Below are 22,826 nucleotides of genomic sequence, written 5' to 3'. Positions count from 1 at the left end.
TATTTTATCGCCATTCTTCATTCTTGTTACATCTCTTCATCTCTTCTTCTGTCCTGCAGGTGCTCTGCAAATTCTCGTGCTTCCTCTGGATCTGAGAACAGTCTGTTTTGCTCCCCAGGGATAAATATTTTAAGCACAGCTGGATGTCTTAACATAAATTTATAACCTTTTTTCCATAGGATCGATTTTGCTGTATTAAACTCTTTCCTCTTCTTTAAGAGTTCAAAACTTATGTCTGGGTAAAAAAAATATTTTTTGACCCTTGTATTCCAATGGTTTATTGTCTTCTCTAATTTTATTCCTTGCCCGCTCCAGTATAATTTCCCTTGTTGTATATCTCAAAACTTTTACTAAAACAGATCTTGGTTTTTGATGTGTCCGTGGTTTTGGAGCTAGTGTTCTGAGTTCCCTTTCTATTTCCATTCCTTCCTGTATTTCAGTCATTCCCAGGACCTCTAGGATCCACTCCTTTATAAATTCCTTCATATCTGTGCCTTCTTCATCTTCCTTTAGGCCCACTATCTTTATGTTGTTTCACCTACTATAGTTTTCCATTATATCAATCTTCTGAGCTAACAACTCTTGTGACTCTAACTTTTTTATCACTTTCTTCCAATTTTCTTCTTAAGTCATTCACTTCCATTTCTATAGCTGTTTCTCGTTCTTCCACATTTTCTAATCTTTTCCCTATTTCTGTCATGACCAGCTCTAATCTATTCACTTTTTCTTCTGTACTTTTCATTTCACTAAATTCTAATGTCAACCATTCTTTTAATGCTCTCATTTTTTCTTGAAAATAAAACTTTATATTCTGTCCATCTGTTTTACCTTCTATTTCTCTGTGCAGATCTTGGTCTTCTTCTTCCTCTTCTTCTGTGTCTGTACCTGTGTTTGTGTCTTCTTCTTCTCTTCCTTGTATCTGTGTCTCTTCTGACTTTCCTGATGAGTTGCTTGTCTCACTTTGCTGGGCTTCTTCTTCCTTGGCTTCTTGCTGTTGGTCCTCTTCTTCTGGTCTACTCATCTGTTGGGCCTTCTGCTGCTGCTCTTCTTTCCTTTCACTCCCTTTTCCTGTCGCTTTCCTCTTCTTCCACCTGAGAGCCCTGGTATCGGGCATCCCTCAGCTGGTCGCATTGTGTTTGCCCACTCCTCGGCTGAGCCCCCCCTCCCGTTGGTGTTCTTCTTCTCCTTAGTATGCGCAGTTGCACACTTTTGTTTGGCTCAGAGAGCCATTTTTGCAGTCTAGCGGTCAGGGGGCCGCAACTCTGCGGGGTCGTCACCAGCCTTGGAGAATGGGCTCTCTTCTCCACGACGGCTCCCTGTTTCTTCATGCAGGTAAGGCCTTCTCCTTTCTCTTCCGGCAACTTTTCTTCTTTTTTTCCCGTTTTTTTCACTTTTTCCTTTTTGGGTGCCATTTTCTTTCTTTTCTCTACAATCTTTTATTTGTTATGTTTTGTATTTCTTGAACTTTGTATTTTCTTCACTTTATTTCTTCTTTTCTGGAGAGGGCTGGTATTCCCCTACCGGCCACTACTCCATCGCGTGACTCCCCCTCTCTCGGTTCTTCTTAATCAAATCACCAATATCCCTTGAAAACCAAGGTTCCCTACGCCTATTAATTTTGCCTTTAATCCTGGTAGGAACATGCAAACTCTACACCCTCAATATTTTGCCTTTGAAAGACTTCCACTTGCTGGACATTTCCTTTCCAGAAAACAGCTTATTCCAATCGACTCTTCTGAGATCCTTTCTCATTTCCACAAAATTGCTCTTTCTCTAATTTAGAACCTCAGCTTGAGGACCAGACCTATCCTTATCCACAATTAACTTGAAACTAATGACAATATAGACACTGGAGCCAAAATGCTGACCAACACAGACTTCTGTTACCTGACCAGCCTGGTTTCCTAATGGATCAAGTATTGGATCCTCTCTCATTGGTACGTCTACGTATTGATTTAGAAAACTTTCCTGTATGCATTTGACAAACTCCAAGCCATCCAATCCTTTTACAGTATGGGAGTCCCATTCAATATGCATAAAATTAAAATCTCCTACTACCACAACTTTCTGTTTCTTACAATGGTTGGCTATCTCCCAACAGATTTGTGCCTCCAATTCTTTCAGACTATTGGGCGGTCTATAATAAAGCCTATTAGTGTGATCACATCTTTCTGATTCCTTAGATCCACCCATGTGGCCTCTGTAGGCGAGCCCACAGTTCTGTCCTGTCTATGCACAAATGTGATATTTTCCTTGACTAGCAATGCCACTCCTTCCCCTTTCATCTCTCTCCCTCTATCATGTATGAAACATCATAACCCTAGAACATGGAGGTGCCAGTCAAGCCCCTCCTGCAAACACATCTCACTAATAGCAATGTCATAATCCCACGTCCAAATCCATGCCCTAAACTCATCTGCCTCACCAACAATACTCCTCGCATTGAAATAAATGCATCTGAAATCATTTCTGTCTTTACATGCAGTCCTCTCGTGATTCTTACCATCCTCCACCTCATTATCCACTCTATCACTCTGTTTTCCCTCCCCTGGAAATCTAGTTTAAACCCCCGGAGCAGCATTAGCAAACCTACCCGGAAGGATTCTAGTCCCCCTCCAGTTCAGGTGCAAACTAGAAAAAGTCCCACCTTCCCTGGAACAAAGCCCAATTATCCAGAAACATGAAGCCCTCCATCCTGTGCCAGCCCTTTAGCACGTGCTTAGCTGCATTATCTTCACGTTTCTACCCTCACTAGCACATGCACAGGTAGCAATCCTGAGATTACCACCCTGGAGGTCCTATGCTTCAACTTTGTACCTAACTCCCAAAACTCTCCTAGCAGGACCTCCTCACCCTTCCTACCCACATCAGTGGTCCCTACATGGACCACAACATCTGGCTGCTCACCCTCTCTCCTTAGAATCAGGAGAATTCAATCTGAGATATCTCAGATCCTGGCACCAGGGAGGCAACAGACCATCCGAGACATTTGATCTCTCCAACAGAACCCCCTATCTATCCCCCCAAACTACTGAATTCCCTATCACTACTGCAGTCCTCTCTTCCCTCCTTCCTTTTTGAACTGAGAACCCAGTCTCGGTGCCAGAGACATGACCACTACAACTTGTCCCTGGTAGGTCATCCCTACCAACAGTATCCGAAACAGTATAGCTATTGTTGATGGGAATGGCCACATGGGTATTCTGCTCCTTCTGCCTGTTCCTCTTGCCTCTGCTGACAGTCACCCTGATGCCTGCCTCCTGATTCTTATGGGTGACTGCCTCCCTAAAACTCCTCTCTATCTCTGCCTCTGTCTCCCAAATGATCCAAAGTTTATCCAGCCACAGTTCCAGTTCCCTAACTTGGTTTATTAGGAGCTGTAGCTGGGTGCATCTCTTACAGGTGTAGTCATCAACAATAAATGTGTTGTCCTTGATTTCCCACATGCTGCAATCAGAACACTGAACTGCCCTAACTGTTGCCTCCATTACCCAATTCCTCAGTTAATTAATTTAATTAAAGAAACTTGCCACTCTTACCTTTACTGGGAGCAAACTCCTCCTCAGCCACTACTCAACAAAGCCAGTCGAGACAAAGCCACATTCCCCCCCTCTGTCTCTGAGCCATTCCATTGCTGGCTGCTTCTTGCTGGCCACTTTAACAGCTGTCTCTCTTTTTATAGGTCCCTATTATCTCAATTGCTCCCTAGCCCTAGATGATGGAGCAATGGCTACAGTACAGGTACCCAACAGCCCTCCCAGATCTTTGCTCCTTCCGATCGATGTCTGGCTCCTTCGTTCACTTTTGACCCCTCCTGGTGGCACCTTGCCCACCTGTTGCTTTGCCCAGGCCACAAACTTTGCAGTCTGATAGTAGCATGACGATTGCACACACTGCTGCTTCTTCTTCTTCTTTCCCCGTCCCTCCCCTCCACATAGCTGTTCGTCCCCTCACCCGCCTGCTGCTTTGCCCAGGCTGTGTACAGCGTTACCGGACAATGTCATTGCAATGGTGCCTGACATTGCTGCTTCTTCTCTCCCCCTCCCACCCTGAAATCAGTTTGTGGGCTGGTGGTGAGCCGTCAGGAGGGAATGGGCTGGTGGGATCAGTGTGGGACAGATGGCAGGCTGTTGGGGGGATGCAGGGCAGCGGGACCAGTGCGAGGACTGTTGGTGACACAATACTAATAAAATTGACCAATTTTTGGTCATTACCAAAAACCACGCTCAAACCGGAGGTTGATGCCATTCTACTTCCAGACGGCTTGTCGGTTCATAACTACGGGTTGTTCATAAATGGGAAGTTTTTAACCCAGGGACTGTCTGTATTTTAAAATATCCAAATAAAATTGAAACATTTTACATGGTAATTTATTATTAAAATACTGTGATTTGCTTTTAACAACATCCACTGGTCAGCAGTAAGTGCCAGATTTGAGGTCGCCATATACAAAGGGTATTACTCAAACCCAACATTTTAGGTGCAAGTTCTGGGGCCATCCAACACAAAGTCGTTCTGTACAATAAGGTAACTCAGAACTGAGCTGACTTTGATGATCCAAGACAAGGCAATAATTAAAGCATTAAAACTGATCTCAGCATCTCAGGTCACATGGAAAGTAAGATAAAGATTCTGACATCTTAGTGTTATTCAGTTATCTCAGCAGAAAGTTCATGCGGTCTAAGGTTAGATGAACTCCACAGTCAAATGACCATATCACCGTTTACAGTGCGGAAACAGGCCATATCAGCCCTTTGAGTCCGCGCCGGTTCACTTGAACAACTCCACTAGGTCCTCCCTCCCGCTCTCCGCCCATAACCCTCCAACCCCCTCACATCCATGTACACATCCAACCTTCTCTAAAATGACAGAAGGGACCCTGCCGCAACTATCTCTTTTGGAAGATCATTCCATTCTGCCACCACTCTCTGAGTGTAAAAGCATCCTTTAATATTTCTCCTAACCCTTAACTTGTGCCCTCTTGTCCCTCAGGGGATCTTCCAGCATTTCTTAGTACAAGAAAATTTGGATAAAATAAATAGTTAAGCATGTTTGATTGGCATGGAGTTGGGTAAAGAACTGCTTTAACACTTTAATTTCACTCATACATACCTCATCTCCTTGTGGGAATTCGATATCTGATCCAGTGCCATTCGGTAAAATTTTATTGCCTTGGGATAATTCCTTTGTTTGAAGTAAATATTTGCCATGTTTACCTTTAGCCGTCCTATCAAATAAACGTAACATTTTAAAAGAGATACTAAAACTCTATTTTAACACACTAAAATGCTCAACCCTTTGACAGGATGAAAACAAAGGGTGTTAGGAGTGGATTTTTGGCACTAGCAGACTTTGTCATTTCTTTATGCATGCACAGATAATCTGGCATTGTTTTTCAATATTCTTGCGGCTTATTGTCATCACAACGATGGGATTGTCTATCACTACACTTGCTAATGATCTTACCTGCATTATTGAACATCTTGTTTTTCACAATCACCTGATAGGTATTTAATGCTTCCGCATACATGTCATTCGCAGCATACTGGCTGGCTAAATTGAAAAGAACCTATGGAAAATAAGCATGGACAATTTTAAATACATTCACAGAGTAATTTGAAAGATATTTACTCGATTATAACTTCAAAAGCACATTTTGGAATTACCTGATAAATTCATTTTAACCCCTGCTGAAGTCAGAATCATAGAACCATAAAGGCAATTCTGCTCCAGTTGTCCACACTGCCCAATGGGTGCTAGACTTAATCGCCAGCATTTGGTCCACAGCCTCCTACGCCTAAAGAATTCAAAGGTACACCTAAACACCTCTCAAATGCTGTCAGTGACTCAGTTTCGACCCCTTGGTTAGATACTGCAGTCCAGGTACTTCCCTTTACTATGGGTAAAGTTTTGTAAGAACTGTCAGTATCTTTAGTAGTGAAAATGCCATGAAAGGCTTGATTAAATTCAAGAAAGCCCATGTTCTATTAAATGCTATGCATTAAAATATGAGCTAAATTTTAATCTTGAAGGAGATCTTGAGGAAATAGTAGTCATTCAATATCCAACTCACTGAATAGGTAAGATCCAGATTGATGTGATCCGCAGATGCTGTTTGTTCTCTCTGTCTCACCAGGATCCTTTCTTTCCTCCCTGCTTCTTTGGCTTTTTCTAAGGCCTAAATCAATATCAAAGGAATTAGGTAGAAATTCAAATTTTGAATTCAAATACCTAAAAGAAAATTATTGTAATTTTAACAGATTTGCATCTATTTAAAATTCTTTATTTAGTACAAGGTTCTATAAAGATTGAGATCTATCTAAAATGTGAAAAATAAGGAAGAAAATAAATAGACAAGCCTGATCTAAGTATTATTTCACACATTCATAATTGGCCAGGTAAAAAGATACATTGGCAAATGCATACAAGAATGAAATCCATTGAATCTCAGCCTGGGAATGACTAATGAATGGAATTTTTAAAATTAATTAGGTAGTGAAGCAAATAAAAAAAGGAGTAAATACAAATTTCAATATTATAGAGGTAAAAACTTTACTCCTATTTGCTAAAAGTTTCAATGTTCAAACATACAAAAGTTATGCAAAGGGCAAGATCTACTGATCCATCTATCTCATCCCATGCAGTTGTGATACTCATTCATCCCAAACATATTCTCCTCACACCCAAAAATCAGTTGGGAGTGGTAACAAAAAATCTAATCACAATCGAAATTTCATCCTCTTTAGGGAGAATTTGTTTTAAATCTGGAAAATTCCAGTTCTTCAAAAAAAATGAAACGTGTTCAGCAGATTCCCTGGGCATAAATTATACCGAACTCATAAAAGGTAAACACCTCAAAAGGAAAAAGATTTTTTTTTTAAACTACAGATGCTGGAAATTTGATGAGTGGGGTTTCACATGAAATGTTAATTCTATTTCTCTTTCCATAGATCAGTGGTTCTCAACCATTTCCTTTCCACTCACATACCACTTTAAGTAATCCCTATGCCATAGGTGCTCTGTGATTAGTAAGGGATTGCATAAAGTGGTATGTGAGTGGGAAGGGAAGGTTGAGATTCACTGCTCAAGATCCAATTGTTACTGAAATATTTTGCTTGAGAAAAATTGTCATTGGCCCGTTTCCTTTGGAGTTATGAAACCATGCATATAATGAGTCAATTAGGTACGATTAAAACAGTGGTTTTCAAACTTTTTCTTTCCACCCACAGTGGAAAGAAAAAGGTTGAGAACCATTGCCATAGATGCTACCTGAATCAAGTTTTTCCTGAATTTTTGGTTTTATTCCACAAAATGAGTTTAGAAGATATCATTCAGGCACAAACTACCAACTCATTTCAAAGGTCTACTATTCACTGACAAAAATTAAAGCATTTTCTAATTTCTAATCTAATTTACCTTTTCAAAATTGGCAAGTGTGATCCAAATCCTCACAAATTAATAATGGTTTACACACACACTTATAAAGGATAAATTGCTATACTACTAGGCAACAAAAATAATATCAAACAAAAGGTTTTATAGATGAGGGAGCATAGAGTGAATTTGATTCTGTTGAAAACTCTGCAGCCAAGAAGAGTTCAAAAAGGGCTGGACAAGAACATTCAGTACATGCAGGAACTTGTGCCCATAAATTACTGAGGGAGTTGTAAATAAAGGTAAAGATTTTTGTATTTGATATACAGTAAAATCCCAATTATCCGGCACCTAAGAGGATTGCAGATGTCGAAAATACGAATTTTCTGGTTGACTGAGACTCACTCTTGCAAAGCCTAATTAATCCACGTCAATTAAGAATACATCATTTGAGGAGTCACGTGATGGAGTAGTGGCCGGACAGTGAACTCCAGCCCTCTCCAGAAAAGTCGGGAAAAACAAAGGAAAACACAAAGGCACAGAAATAAAAGTTACAGAAAAGTGAGTATAAAGGTAGAAAGAAGATGGCGACAAAAAAGAAAAATCAAAATCAACGGTAAGAAGAGAGGAAGAGAAGACAACGGAGGAAAAAGGTGAAGGCCTTACCTGTCCGAAGAGGCCCGCTGCGGAGAGAGAAACCCGCTCCCTCAGGTCGGTAAATAATGGACTACAAAAATGGCTCGCTGAGCCGAGTAAAAGTGCGCAACCGCGCATGCGCGATGCGCATGAAAAAAAACACACCGACGGGAGGGGGGACCAGCTGGGGAGTCGATCTCCACAGCCGGCAACGACAGCTGCAGAACACCTGCAGCAAGAAGAGACCACAGAAGACAATAGAAACAAGAAAGAAGAGAAGGAAAGGGCAACAAAGAAACAACAGATGGCCAACCCAGAGGAAGAAGAAGAGGAAGAGTACAGTGAAATAGAAGAAGAAAAGAAAGGCAAGATAAAGGAGGTACTTTCTCTTATTAAGGGAGTCATTTAAAGAATGGCAAACACAGGAATTTAATGATTTAAGAAAAAGAATAAACAACACAGAAGAGAAAATGAATAAAATAGATATGACCTTAACAGAAATGGGAAAGAAAATGGACAAGATGGAAGAGCGGGCAGTAGCAGCAGAAATGGAGGTAGAAGACTTAAAAAAGAAATTGGAGGAATCTAATAAAAAAACTAAAGAGACACAAAAACTACTAGCTCAAAAAATAGATACAATGGAAAATTATAACAGAAGAAATAACATAAAGATAGTGGGCCTTAAGGAAGATGAAGAAGGCAAGAATATGAGGGAGTTTATAAAAGAGTGGATCCCTAAGACCCTAGGATGTCCAGAACTACAGCAAGAAATGGAAATAGAAAGGGCACATAGAGTATTGGCCTCTAAACCACAACCACAACAAAAACCAAGATCTATTGAAGTAAAATTCCTAAGATATACTACAAGAGAAAAGGTACTGGAGAAGACAATGGAAAAAGTAAGAGAGGGCAACAAACCACTGGAGTATAAAGGGCAAAAAATCTTCATTTATCCAGATATAAGTTTTGAACTCCTAAAGAAAAGAGTTCAATACAGCAAAGGCGATTTTATGGAACAAAGGGTATAAATTTATACTAAAGCATCCAGCGGTATTGAAAATATTTATTCAAGGACAACAAAACAGACTATTCTCGGATCCAGAAGAAGCACGAAAATTTGCAGAACAATTACAAAAATAGACTGAGGGATGAAGACGGGTAATGAGAGTAAAAATGATCACGATTGATATGTATGTGGGTAAAAACAAAAATAGACTGAGGGATGAAGACGGGTAATGAGAGTAAAAATGATCACGATTGATATGTATGTGGGTAAAAACAAAAATAGACTGAGGGATGAAGACGGGTAATGAGAGTAAAAATGATCACGATTGATATGTATGCGGGTAAAGAGGTATAAGAGTGAATAGAGACAATGTGCATACGTGAAAGTATCTGTACTTAGAGGAAAATATAGATAGTATAGACAAGAATTAATAAGGGAAGGTAATGGAATAGAGAGAATAAGGAGGGAATTAAAAGAGTGACCTTTGTGACATCTGAAAAGTGAAATCTTTTCTGGGGGGGGGCTGGGTGGGGGGAAATAGCGGTCACTGCAAAATCAGTTGACGTTTGCGAGTGGATTAGCAAATCCAAATGGAGAGGGGAGATGTGGTTGTCCGACAAGGGATAAAGGACAACTCAGGAGGGGAAGGGGAGATTGGGGATAAAGAAGATAGAAATAGGAGAATAAGGAAAATGTTGGATGTTGTAGGAATGTTGTCTTATAAAGAGTTGAAAATAAGAAAACAGAAATGGAAAAGGAGGAAAGGTAATGATGGAAAAACGGAAAGAGAAGATAAACAAAATATAAAAGGGCTACGCTGAACTATATGACTTTAAATATTAATGGAATACATAACCAAATTAAAAGGAAGAAACTACTAAATTTAAATGAATAAATGTATTCCATTAGAAAAAATAACATATAGGTTAAGAAATAATATTGAAATATTCGAACAAGTATGGGAGCCTTACATTAAATACAATAGCGAAAACCTACCGGGGACAAACATTACCTAAGTTGATGGAAGGAGAAGGAAAGAAAAGAATGGACTCAGTAGAATTTCTGGTGTATTTTTGTTGAATGACAACATTGTCTGACTGGCTTAATGCAACCTAGATTGTATACCTAAAATGGATGAGGGGGGGGGGGGTGGGGGGGTGGCTTGGGAGGAGGGGGGGGGGGGGGGAGAAAAAGTCACTGTATATGTGTGAAAAAGAAATAGTGTATATCATGGCTAATGTGATTTATGGTGTGAAAAATAAAAAATTTAAAAAAAAATTAAGAATACATAATTTGAAAGACAAAAAAATGTGCAAGATGACAAGTAATTTGAAAAAAAAATCAGTATTGTAGTCTTTAATTATTTAAAGTTCATTTTATTTAAAGTTCATCATCTTGGTCACAGTGAACATTCCACCCCAGGCTAATGTCAGGTTGGCACTGGAGGGACTGAACACTGTGATTAACAGACTTGAGACAACATATCCTGATGCCTTCCTGATCATTGTAGGGGACTTCAATTAGGCCAACCTGAAGAAGTCTCTGACAAACATCACATGCGAGACCAGGGGAGCCAACACACTCCATCGCGGCTACACTACCATGAAGAACACCTACCGAGCCAAATTACGTCTGCATTTCAGCAAGTCTGATCACCTGGTTGTACTTCAACCCCAGTGTAGAAGCAGAGACTGAAGACGACAGCACCAGTGGAGAAGATGGCACCAGTGGAGAAGATGGCAAAAGTATGGTCGAGGGAGGCGGAGGAGCATCTGCAGGACTGCTTTGAATCGGTGGACTAGAACATATTCAAGAATTTATCAATAGATGAATGAATATGCAATAGGTGTCACTGACTTCATCAAGACCTGCAAGGATGAATGTGTGCCCATACGTACATTCCAGGTGTTTCCCCAACCAGAAGCCCTGGATGAATCAGAGGATTTGCAACCTGGTGAGGGTGAGAACAAAGGTATTTAAGGCCAGGGATCTAGATCTCAACAAGAAGACCAGGTACAACCTGTGGAAGGCCATCTCTGAGGCAAAGTGGCAATTCCAGAACTGAACACCTTTTACACCCACTTTGAGAAGAACCAAACAAGGCCTACTAGAATCCCTATAAAGGCTGAGAATCCTGTGATATCTGTCTCTGAGGACGATGTTAGAACATCTTTCAAGAGGGTGAACCTTTATAAGGCATCAGGCCCTGGTGTACCTGGCAGGGTACTGAAAATCTGCACCAACCAACTAGCCGGAGCATTAACAGAAAATTTCAACCTCTCATTGCTGCAGTCAGAGGTTTCTACCTGCTTCAAAAGGGCATTAATCATCCCGGTGCCCAAGAAGAGTAGTGTGAGCTGTTCAGTAGCACTAACTTCTTATGTAATGAAATGCTTTGAGAGGCTAGTCATGGCCAGAATTAACATGTACCTAAGCAAAGATCTGGACCCACTACAATTCACCTATTGTCATAATCGCTCCACAGCTGATGCAATATCACAGGATCTCCACTCAGCTCTGGATCACCTTGAAAACAGCAATTCATACTGGTCTTCATTGATTACAGCTCAGCCTTCAATACCATTATTCCCTTAATGCTAGTTAAGAACCTTCAAACTCTGAGCTTCTGTACCCCACTCTGCAACTGGATCCTTGACTTTCCCACTGGAAGACTAAAGTCAGCACGAATTGAAAACATCTCCTCCTCACTGAATAGCAACAGAGGCGCACCCCAAGGATTCATGCTTAGTCCACTGCTCTACTCATTATACACCCATGACTATGTGGCCAGGCACAATTTCAGTGCTATCTAGAAGCTTTATCCCCGGTGCCATCAAATTCCTAAATAATCAATGAACCAAAGACACTGCCTGACTTTTGTGCACAACTATTTTTTTTTTGGAATATTATTGCTGAAAGATGTTTCATAATATGATGCTGACGCAACCAGAATTTTGTGACTTGTTCATGACAATAAATTCTTATTCTAATTAGGTAATTCCCATTACTTACAAAATTTAAATTTGAAACCTGGTCTTTGGTGCTGTAACTGATGCACTAGACGCTAAGCTAACCCCCTTCCAAGTTTACAGATAAAGTCTTACTAATATTCTTAATACTCAATAATAATGACTTTTACAAGACAGAGATAGAGAGACCCTTTGGAAGAGTCACCCCAGCAGTGAGCAGCATTGGGCAGCTCTTCATCTTGGGCGCTGCTATTTAATTTCAACGCAACTTTATTCAAACAGCTACTGCGGATGGGCACAATCAGGGCGTTCTACTGGCTGAATGTTTGCTCCCATTTACACCAAGGCAACCCAGACTTGCCTCCACTCAAGTGTTCTAGTCTGGTCCATGGCGTACCTTCCTCACACTGACATGACTCACTTCCACAAGTGGCAACACTGAAAAGAATGTGCATTGCTAGTTCAGAGGAGCAACCCCGCATGTGTCCAATGAAGTCTCAGCGCTCCCCTGTGGGATCCATCTTATGTATCTGAATTTTTTTTTTTTTTTGCCAGTTGTTCAAGTTTTTGCTTGATTGAATTCCATATAATGGGGATTTTACTTGTATTAGAGAATAGGGACTCACTTACTTTTGATTCTTGCCAACTCCCAAAAGAGCAATCCCATTAGTCTCATTCCCCTCTCATTTCACTGTAACCCTGCAATTTCTCTCTTGTGTATTCACTAATTTTTCTTTAACTTTTTTTGCCACTTATCTGCAGCTAAGGGGTAATGTTCAGCAGCAAATTAACCTACCAGCATGTATTTAGAATGTGGGAGGAAACCAGTACACTTGGGAAACCTCATGGTCACAGTGAGAATGTGTATAGACACATGAGCACCCTTGCATTTTATGTCACCAAAACCAAGGAACTGATTGTGGACTTCAGGAAGGGAAAACTAGAGATGTATGATCCAGTGATCATTGGGTTATCAGAGGTGGAGAGGGTGGGCAAATTTAAATTCCTGGAAGTCACTATCATGGAGGGCCTTTACAACATACTAATGTAATCGTGAAGAAAACATCAGCGTCTCTGCTTCCTTAGGAGTTTGCGAAGATTTGCTGTGACATGGAAAACCGTGGCAAATTTCTAGATGTGTAGTAGAAAGTGTGCTGACCGCCTACATCACAGCCTGGAATATGGGCATCAATACATCTCTGCACATTATTACTGAATAATTTTTTTTTAGTATTGAACAGTTTGTTTACATTTCTTTCTTTTATAGTGTATACCTATCTTTTGAGTAGGTTTTTGCACTACCAATAAGTAGAAATTCTGCCTCTCCTGCAGGAAAAAGAATCTCAGAGTTGTAAGTGATGTCGTGTATGTACTCTGACAAGAAATCTGAACTTTGAGGTCAAAATCCACCTGGATCCTTAGTGCTGGGAGCTACAGCTGAGACACAAAAATGATTAACAAAACAAAAAAGTTTAGATTGGGAGGGGCAAATTTCAAAAATCCAGCAAGGAGACCTCTAAAATAATTAAGTTTGAGGGTCAGAAAGGTTCCAATTAATATTTCTTCAGGGGTAGGCTTGAGGAAAAGATAAGATATTGTTCCTAAATTATTGTCTTGTAGCCACTGAAAATGCAGTGGTGGCTGATGAACGTGAAATAACGACACACACAGTTGCAGGTAAATGAGAAACTCATTTACTTGAGTCATGTGCATATTCTTTTAAAACAGTGAACCCATCCCAGTTTGCTAGACTTCTGGGAGTTGTAGTCTATCTCTTTGGCTTGGCTTCCCGGACGAAGATTTATGGAGGGGGTAAAAAGTCCACGTCAGCTGCAGGCTCGTTTGTGGCTGACAAGTCCGACGATTGCAGCGGTTGCAGGGGAAAATTGGTTGGTTGGGGTTGGGTGTTGGGTTTTTCCTCCTTTGCCTTTTGTCAGTGAGATGGGCTCTGCGGACTTCTTCAAAGGAGGTTGCTGCCCGCCAAACTGTGAGGCGCCAAGATGCACAGTTTGAGGCGTTATCAGCCCACTGGCGGTGGTCAATGTGGCAGGCACCAAGAGATTTCTTTAGGCAGTCCTTGTACCTTTTCTTTGGTGCACCTCTGTCACGGTGGCCAGTGGAGAGCTCGCCATATAACACGATCTTGGGAAGGCGATGGTCCTCCATTCTGGAGACGTGACCCATCCAGCGCAGCTGGATCTTCAGCAGCGTGGACTCGATGCTGTCGATCTATAGCACCGCTACATGCCGCACGCACCCACCCCCCCCCCCCCACCACCATGAAAGAACCAGCACTAATACTTGGCATTTTTTTTGGGAGGTCGACCCCTGCATCGGACTGCTGACTGTTGAATAGGGGCAATTTTGTCAACATGGATAGGTTTGAGCCCGTTAATTGTGAATGCCCACCAATGTCCAAGATGCAGGTTGACCTCATTTGTCTTATCACCCTGTATGGTTCTTCATATGACGCCTGCAAGGGCTGTCCACGTATTCCTCTACATATGGACATGTATTCATAGTCCTTCAGTGCGTATGGTACAAAAGAAACAGTTGATGATAGTGGTACAGGGGATAATTTGCCTATGGTATTCCTTAGACTGCTCAGCAGCTCTTTGGGATCTTCATCTTTACTGTATCTGTGTGGAACAATTTCCCCTAGGGCCACCAAAGGTGTGCCGTATACAAGCTCCACAGACGAAGTGTGAAGATCCTCTTTTGGAGTTGTCCTAATGCCGAGCAACGCCCATGGGACCGTCCAAATGGGCCATTAAGGCTGATTTAAGGTGACAATGGAATTGTTCAACCATCCCATTAGACTGCGGGTGATAGGCGCTTGTATGATGAAGCTCAGCAGCCGAGATATAGCCGTCCATAACGAAGATACAAATTAAGGTCCTCTGCCGAAGCAAACCAGCCAGAAATTAAGACATGCTCATGAACAAGAGTCTATAGAAGCATCCGCCATGGGGACCGCCTCAGGCCATCTCGTTAACCTATCAATCACCGTAAAGAGATAGCGGTAGCCTTGTGAAACTGGAATTCGTCCCACAATGTCCACATGGGCGTGGTCGAAGCATTGAGTTACCGGTGGGAAGGATTGTACTGGTGCTTTCATATGCTGATGGATTTTGACTTTTTGACAATCTACACAAGATATGGCCATTTGCATGACATCAGACTTTGCCAAATGAATCTGTCTGAAATCAGATGAACAGTCAATCTGATGGATAGATGAGAAAGACCATGGACAGAATCAAAATGCAAAGTCTCCATGAAGCTGGAACCACTGGCCGCGGATGTCCTGTTGACACGTTGCCAAAAAGCAGCTTGCCATCAGCATCAATTTGCACATCCTTCCATTGTAGGTTAGTTATCAAAGTGTGATATGACTTCATCTCACTGTCTTGTGCTTGGGCAGCTGCAAAAACCGCCTAGTCAATACCATGGTCAATAGCTGAATACTCAAGTGCAACTGAGTGGGAAAGTGCATCAGCCACTACATTGTATTTTCCAGAAATGTGCATTATTCGGATAGAGAATTCCAAAATGAAGGATAACTGCCACTGTTGACCAGGGCTCAGACATCTTCAAAAACTCAAAGGTCAAGGGTATATTGTCTGTGAACATAGTGAAGAGTCTGCTTTCCAAAAAGTAACAGAAGTGATGGATGGACAAATGTATGGCTAGGAGCTCTTTATCATAGGTTCTGTATTTTTTTCTCAGCCTCACAGAGGTGGCAGCTAAAGAATGATAATGGCTTCAATTGTCCATTGACATACTGCTGCAGAGCACCCCCTATGGCCACATCAGACACGTCTGCTGAAATGGTGGTGGCTGCGTTTAGGACTGGATAACGGAACATGGTTGTTTGAGCTAATAGTTCCTTTGTCTTTATGAAAGAATTTCAACTTTCATCAGTCCACTAAATAGATTTGGCATTACCAGACAGCAGATTGAACAGAGGCTTCATAATGCGGACTGCTGCTGGAAGGAATCGACGATAAAAATTAACCATGCCCAAGAACTCTTGCAGACCTTTGACAGTGGAATACTCAGTAATGGCATTGATCTTGGAAGGCAGCAGAACAATGCCCTTGTCGGTGATTGTATGCCTCAGGAATTCTATGGACTGTTGTCCGAAAACACATTTATCTGGATTGATGGTCAGTCCAAACTCTCACAGATGTATAAAGAGTGTACGCAGATGCTCCATGTACTCTTCTTTAGTTTTGCTGGTGAATAATATATCGTCCAGATCCATAACTCACTGAAAGGTCTGAGGTACATTTTTAAACCCAAAAGGCATATGTAAAAATTTGAACAATCCGAAAGGGGTAATTATTGGTGTTTTCGGGATATCATCTGGTTCCACTGGCACCTGGTGATATTCGCACATCAAGTCCATTTTTGAAAAGATTTTCGCCCTGTGCAGATTCACTGAAAATTCTTGAATAAGGGGAATAGAGTAGTGATCTGGTAGAGTGGTGTCATTGAGCTGTCTATAATCTCCACAAAGTCTCCACCGTTTTTGGACTAAATGTAATGGAGATGCCCAGCAAATTATCCCCAGCTCTTCCATTTTGTGGAATTCTTGTTTAGTTAACTGCAGTTTTTCCAGAGGCAAGCGACGTGTCTTAGTATGAACGAGAGGACCCTTGGTAGAAATATAGTGAGTTACTCCATGTTTCGCGGTGGGGTTGAAAACTGCAGAGTTGTAATTTCGGGAAAGTCTTCTGCAAGTCTGGAGAACTTATCAACAGTCTTACACAGGGCTTAAAGGCATAGCGCAGGAACATGCGATTCTGACAGGCGAATAGTTTGAAAGGTGGTACTATCCACCAACCGACGCCTTTTTAAATTCACCATGAACAAATGATCTTGAAGGAAGTCGGCCCCGAGTAGCGGTCGTGACACTGCTGCTATAATAAAAGGCCATGTGTAAATTTTCCCCTTAAACTGAACATTCATTATTTTTGGTGCCATACTTGGTTACGTTGGAACTATTGACTGCAGTGAGTTGGAGGTTGGGGGTAGGATAATGTGTATTGAAACTGGTTAGTGGAAAAACTGATCCTGTGTCCACCAAAAATTTATGTTGGATTAGCTGATCCCAAACTTATAGAAGGCTCATAGATTTTTGGCCAACCGTCGCAGCCAGGGTGTTTCCCGAGAATGCACAGGGTGGCAGGCACCCAAGTGCATAGACTCCCCAATGTCCGTGGTTTAAAAAAATAGGAGCTGATACGTTGAGAGCATTGGCTTAGGAAGTAGTGTCAACCACAGAGGTGCTGGGTGTGGACAGCTGTGATGTAGTGACATTGTCCGAAGACCATTCCGTGTGTATTTTTTTTGCCAGCCATAGGACATCTGACTTTGCAGTTACTGCTCTGAGGTCTTCAAAAGAACTCTGCGATAATAAGTCTAATGTCTTCTGGCATCCTCTCCAGGAAGAGCTGTTGGAATAACATATCTGGCTGTTGGCCGGATCCCAGGCACAGCATGTCATACATTAGTTTGGCGCGGTCACCCAACTCCTCCATGTGTAACAGTCTGGTGGCCCTCTCTCTGCGGGACATGCCATAAATTCACAGCAGGAGCACTTTTAGAGTGTCATACTTGCACTCTCCAAGCTCTGGTGCATCGCGCAGGACGTCACTGACTCACTTGGCAGTGGCTTGGTCCAGAGGTGATAATAGTAAGTCGCGACCACCTCTATCTTCCGGAGGTGAAATTGTGCCTCAGCCTGTCAAAACCACAGCTCTGGTTCCGCTGTCCAGTAGGGCGGTAGCTTAACAGGAACAGCTGCAGTATCCATATAGTCCAAAAGGTCGTTTTGGACCCATTGGGGGTCACCAATTGTAGCCACTGAAGATGCAGTAATTAGCTGATGAAGGCAAAATAATGACACAAACATTTGCAGGTAAATCAGAACTTGTTTACTCGAGTTAAGCACATATTCTTTTAAAACACTGAACCACACATGCCACGTCATGATGTCCCGTGCCAGTTTGCTAGACTTCTTGGAGTTGTAGTCTATCTATAGTGTGAAATTAAAATAGTCTAGTTACATTCTGGGCATGTAACCTCAATTTGAAGTTGCATATTATTGACCTTAGCTCAAGTGAGTAATCAGGAAGAGCAATGGAAATGCAGAGATTTTATAGGAATTGAAAATAATTGCTTTTGTTTTGCTGCAAGTTACAATTTATGTTGGGACTGAAATACTTGAATAGCACAATGATGGGAGAGTAGTGTCAATTACAATGGTGAAAGCATTTGTATTAAATAATAAATTTTGCAATTAAAAAAATATTTTTGTAATAAGAACCAGCATTATATAGCATTTTCACACCATCACAACTTCTCAAACCATTCAGAGTCAATTAAATATTTCTGAAGTGCAGTCAATATTGTTTGTAGGCAAACGGCAATAATTATGTGCAGCAAGAAAATCTATTTTGATGATGTGGTTTTGGATAAGTGTTGATAAGTATGAGCCTTCTATATGTTGGTGTTTTACATCCAGCTGACAGACATGGGGCCATGAATTGAAGTATCATGTAAAAGAATAGCTGTTGATAATCACTTATATTTTATTTTTTGCATCGGTCAAGATGATATGCTCAAGTTCTAGAGTAACATTTGAATAAAAAATATATTAATAAGAGATGGGAATATAATCAGTTAAAAATAAATCCTTACTGTTACATCATATCATATTATGTCTAAATCAGTGTTCTCAACCTTTTTTGCGTTAGGCCCCGCTTTAATTTTTCAAAAAAAGCTAGGCCCCACCATTAGTGGAAAAAAGTTAGATATTCAAAAGAAGTTTAAATTCAATCATTTACTGCAAATGTATTTTAATGCAATTAAGGTCAGGAATACACTGGAACACCCTTTCAGGTGGCCTGAACACCCCATTGTAAAGCCGCATATTCTCCCCCCATGCATCTAAGGAGGTACTCATCTGAATTCTCCAAAAGCGCCTCCGAGGTGCTGGCACCAAACCTCCTTCAGGAGGGATATCTGGCGGAGTGCCAGGCTCCACCGAGGCACCTGAATGTGCAGCCGCTGTAAGTGGCTGCCTGGGGGCGGGCTGATGAATCTATCAGCTGGCGACCCAGCTCTCCACTGCCTGACAGTCACCCCCCCACCCCCATTGGGGAGGGGGGGGGGCCGGTGAGGGACGTCAGCCAGGGGCAGCTGGCGCAGGCTGTCACAGGCCGGCCAGCCACTCCTGCACCAGGGCTGCTCTCTGCAGCTCAAAATGTGGCATAGTAATGGCGCTCTTCCCTACCAATAATCCCCCATGTAGCTGGAACTTGTGGGAAATACAGAGTGGTTCCATCTGTGTGGGGTATTATGGATAGGGAAGATGGTCATTTACGACGGGTAGCGCTGTGACACCAGTTGCCCCAGTTCCATCAGATCAGGAGGCGCTCCAAGGTGCCTCTGGATATGAATAGGCCCTTTCAGGTGGACCAGGCAACAGTGCAAGCACCCTTTTAGGGCTGCCACCTGAAAGTCGAGTCTGCAGGTTAAGATCTGCTCCTGCCGTCACCCTCAAGGTCCACCTATAAGGGCCTATTTTCAACTACTACTTCAATATGTCAACCATCTCAAACACACATTCAACAATTGTTATCACTTCAATGGGAACCTTGCCCCTGACCCTGGCTACAGATTTTTTTTTTTGATTCGAGGGACTAATTTTGTTAATTTCAACTTTAAATGTCCACATTGTGTAATTTCCAGTCCATTTTTCTTAGCTTGTAGAAAATCACTAACAGCACTGAAGCCATATTCTACTGAATAAAATGATGGGCAATGTATCAATGTATCTTGTTAAAGTAATCGAGTTTGGATATTTCTTTTCTATCACTTTGAACAGAGTTTTCACAGATTCATCATGTTGGAACTCATAACTCGTCTTGGAAACTTCAGATAAGACCATCAGCAATGGCTGAGTTAACCAAGAGGGAAAATCCATTGCCTTTAAATCACAAAATCTATCATTGAAGTTGGTAACCAATATTTTCAAATGGTCAACAATTACGTTTGTAGTAGCATTAGTTACCTCACACTTATTCAACCTATAGAATTGACTGAAATTTCTTGCAAAAATATTCCTTTGGCATAATTCTAGAAGTGTCATGAATTCAAATATTTTTGTTTTTGCATCATTTTTGCTATTTGGAGTTGCTTGTTCAATGTACTTAGTTTCTCAAAAATGTCCATCAAGTAACTCACATAAGCTTTGCCATCCGTTGTGTCCAGGTTCTACAATGGAAATTCTTAATAAACACTAGAAAGGCTTACAAGTTTAACAGCACATTTCTTTACTCACATCCTGCTATTGGGTTGCGTATAGATACAATGTATTTCACCGCACATACGCCACTCTCAATTGTGATGTGGCTCTTACAGTGCTGGTGTTTATGTTCTAGCATAAAGAAGTCCCAGGTTTCCTCAGTATATAACATCCCTTCTTTAAAAAAATTAACATTTAAAGAATTTATTAAAATTAAGATTTCTTAAAAATAAATCATTACTGCTTCTTTATCTGCAATTGCAATTAAGAATGAACTATTCTATTTACACATTTGCAGTTCTATATTCTTTTCAGCAGAATTGCACTGGTGGTAGGATGTTGCTTCTCCACCTCATAGACCTCGTGTCAACTGTTTGGTTCTGCAGTTCTCCTGCTTCTTGCTGTGCAGTTGTTGGTCGGGGTTTCTCCTCGCGTCCCCTCACAAATTGTTGGAATTACAGACGCTGCTGATGCTTCTGGTGCTTTTTGTGTCAGATCTGGTGTTGGGCGAATGTGGGTCCTGTTTCGTCTCAGTTGCCTGCCAGATTCTGTCTCAATGTATGACCTTGGCATCTCAGCCTCTCTAACAATCTTTGCTCGACTCCATGTTTTCATCACTGGCTCTTGAACATGCAGATGCTGCCCTGTGAAGAGTTCTGGTAATGTTTGTTATAATATTGATGACTTCCCTCTTGTATGTTAGTCAACTTTCTTCTTATTTCCTCTTGGTCGTCTAGTGGACAGATTTTGCTTGGCAGGGGCTGTCTTATACTTTCTGCCATTCAGAAGCTCTGCTGGAGACTTCATGTTGGCTCTCAAGGGTGTTGCTTACAGTGACAGAAGAGCAAGATAAGGGTCTTCCTTTGTCTCTCGACTCTTTGTGAGAGTGCGTTTAATTGTCAGTATATGCCACTCAATGAATCCATGGCCCTTGGGGTAAAATGGTGATAATACAGTGATGGCAAACCCATATTCTGCAGCTACTTCTCTGAATTCACACGATGTGAATTGGGCCCCATTGTTACATATCACTTGTTTGGGAATCCCCTGTTCTGTGAAAAGCACTTGTACTGCAGCAGTGATGGTTGGTGCTCTCAGGTCCTTCACTTTCCCGATGAAGGGGAATTTGAGGTAGTAGCAGGACACAATGAGATACCACTCTTGGTTTTCTGTAAATAGGTCTGCTCCCACAGTGTGCCATGGCCTGGTGGGTATTTCAGCAGGAATCATCTCTTCCTTTTGTTGTGTATTTCTGGCACGCTGGACACGTAGCCTTTCCATGTCCTTATACAGGCCTGTCCAGTAAACTGCTGACTTTGCTCTAAGTTTGCATTTCTCCATTCCCATGTGGCCGTAGTATAGTTTCTGGAGATATTCTTTTTTTCATGGTCTTTGGTATTATCAGCCGAGACCCTGCCAGCAGTACATCATTCTCCAGGGATATGTCATCCCTGACAGACCAATAGTGACATATTGGAGGCTGCACCTATTTTATCCTTTCTGGCCATCCCTGTATCACCTATTGCGAGAGCAGCTACAGCACCTCGTCCTTTGCAGTTTCTTCTTTAATCAGGTTTAGTTTGTTAATGGTCACACTGACGAGGTGATGTACCTTGATCTCCAGGTCCCTGGCCTGTACTTTAAGGTGAAGTCATAACATTGCAGCTGGAGAAGCCTCTGTAATCTGGCTGGTGCCTTGCTGAGGTTCTTTTTCTGGATGTGTTCCAATGGGTGAAGATCACATTCTACTGCAAACTGTCTCCCATAGAGGAATTTTTCGCATTCATATACGACTGCCTGTTGGCAGTCCTTTCGATATTAGCAATGCAGATCTTTCTGTTGTCAGAGCTTTTGAGGCAAAAGCTATTAGCTTTCCTTCCTGCACCAATGTTGTCCCAAGGCCTCTGATGGAAGCGTCTACTTGTAATGTGACAGCTTTTTTTCCTGTCGTAGTAGCTCGGTTCTGTTTTCTCTCCAGTCCATGTCCTTAAGCTTGACAAAATTTTGTTTATGTGATGGTGACCACTGAAACCATACATCCTCTTTCAGAAACTCTCCAAGGTTGGCTGTGTGGTCTGACATGTGAGGAGACAGAACTCATGAACTGGACCAGGCCAAGGAAACTTCTTAGTTCCTTTATGTCCTTTGGGTGGTTCATTTAGCTGTTACCATCTCTGGGCTTGGCCTGACCCCTTCAGGTGTGTTCACCATTCCAAAGAATTGGCTCTCCTTCTCCTTAATGATGCATTTGTCTGTATTGAGCTTGATGCCAGCCCCTCTTATTCTCTCCATGGCTTCGTGTGGGTGAAGATTGTGGGTTTTCCCATCTCTACCAAACACATGGAGGTCGTTTGCGATGCCGACAGCACCCTTGCATCCCCTGTTGGTCTCATCTATCTTTTGCTGGAAGACGTCTTGGCTCACCTTTAGGCCAAAAGGTAGTCGCAGGAATTTGTACTGGCCGAATGGAGTGTTGAATGTTGTGAGCAAGTGTTGATTCTTCATCCAGCTTCACGTTCTAATATCC

The 22,826-nt window shown here is 41.8% G+C and overlaps 1 protein-coding gene across 7 annotated transcripts in view; it reads right to left on the bottom strand.

The window, feature by feature from the left end:
- Positions 1-22,826, bottom strand: part of ift88 (intraflagellar transport 88 homolog) — a 138,194-nt gene that overhangs the window by 59,407 nt on the left and 55,961 nt on the right. For all 7 annotated transcript variants that reach the window (XM_069891355.1, XM_069891353.1, XM_069891357.1 and 4 more), the window contains 3 exons: positions 6,074-6,178; positions 5,467-5,569; positions 5,113-5,227 (listed from right to left, as the gene is read on the bottom strand). In XM_069891355.1, the coding sequence (XP_069747456.1) occupies positions 5,113-5,227; positions 5,467-5,569; positions 6,074-6,178 (323 nt within the window). The remainder of the gene's footprint in view (positions 1-5,112; positions 5,228-5,466; positions 5,570-6,073; positions 6,179-22,826) is intronic.

The sequence above is a fragment of the Narcine bancroftii genome, chromosome 7 (genome assembly GCF_036971445.1).
Source record: "Narcine bancroftii isolate sNarBan1 chromosome 7, sNarBan1.hap1, whole genome shotgun sequence".
NCBI lineage: Eukaryota > Metazoa > Chordata > Chondrichthyes > Torpediniformes > Narcinidae > Narcine > Narcine bancroftii.
The sequence above is the reverse complement of the archived record's forward strand: the minus strand, read 5'-3'. Positions and strand labels throughout refer to the sequence as shown.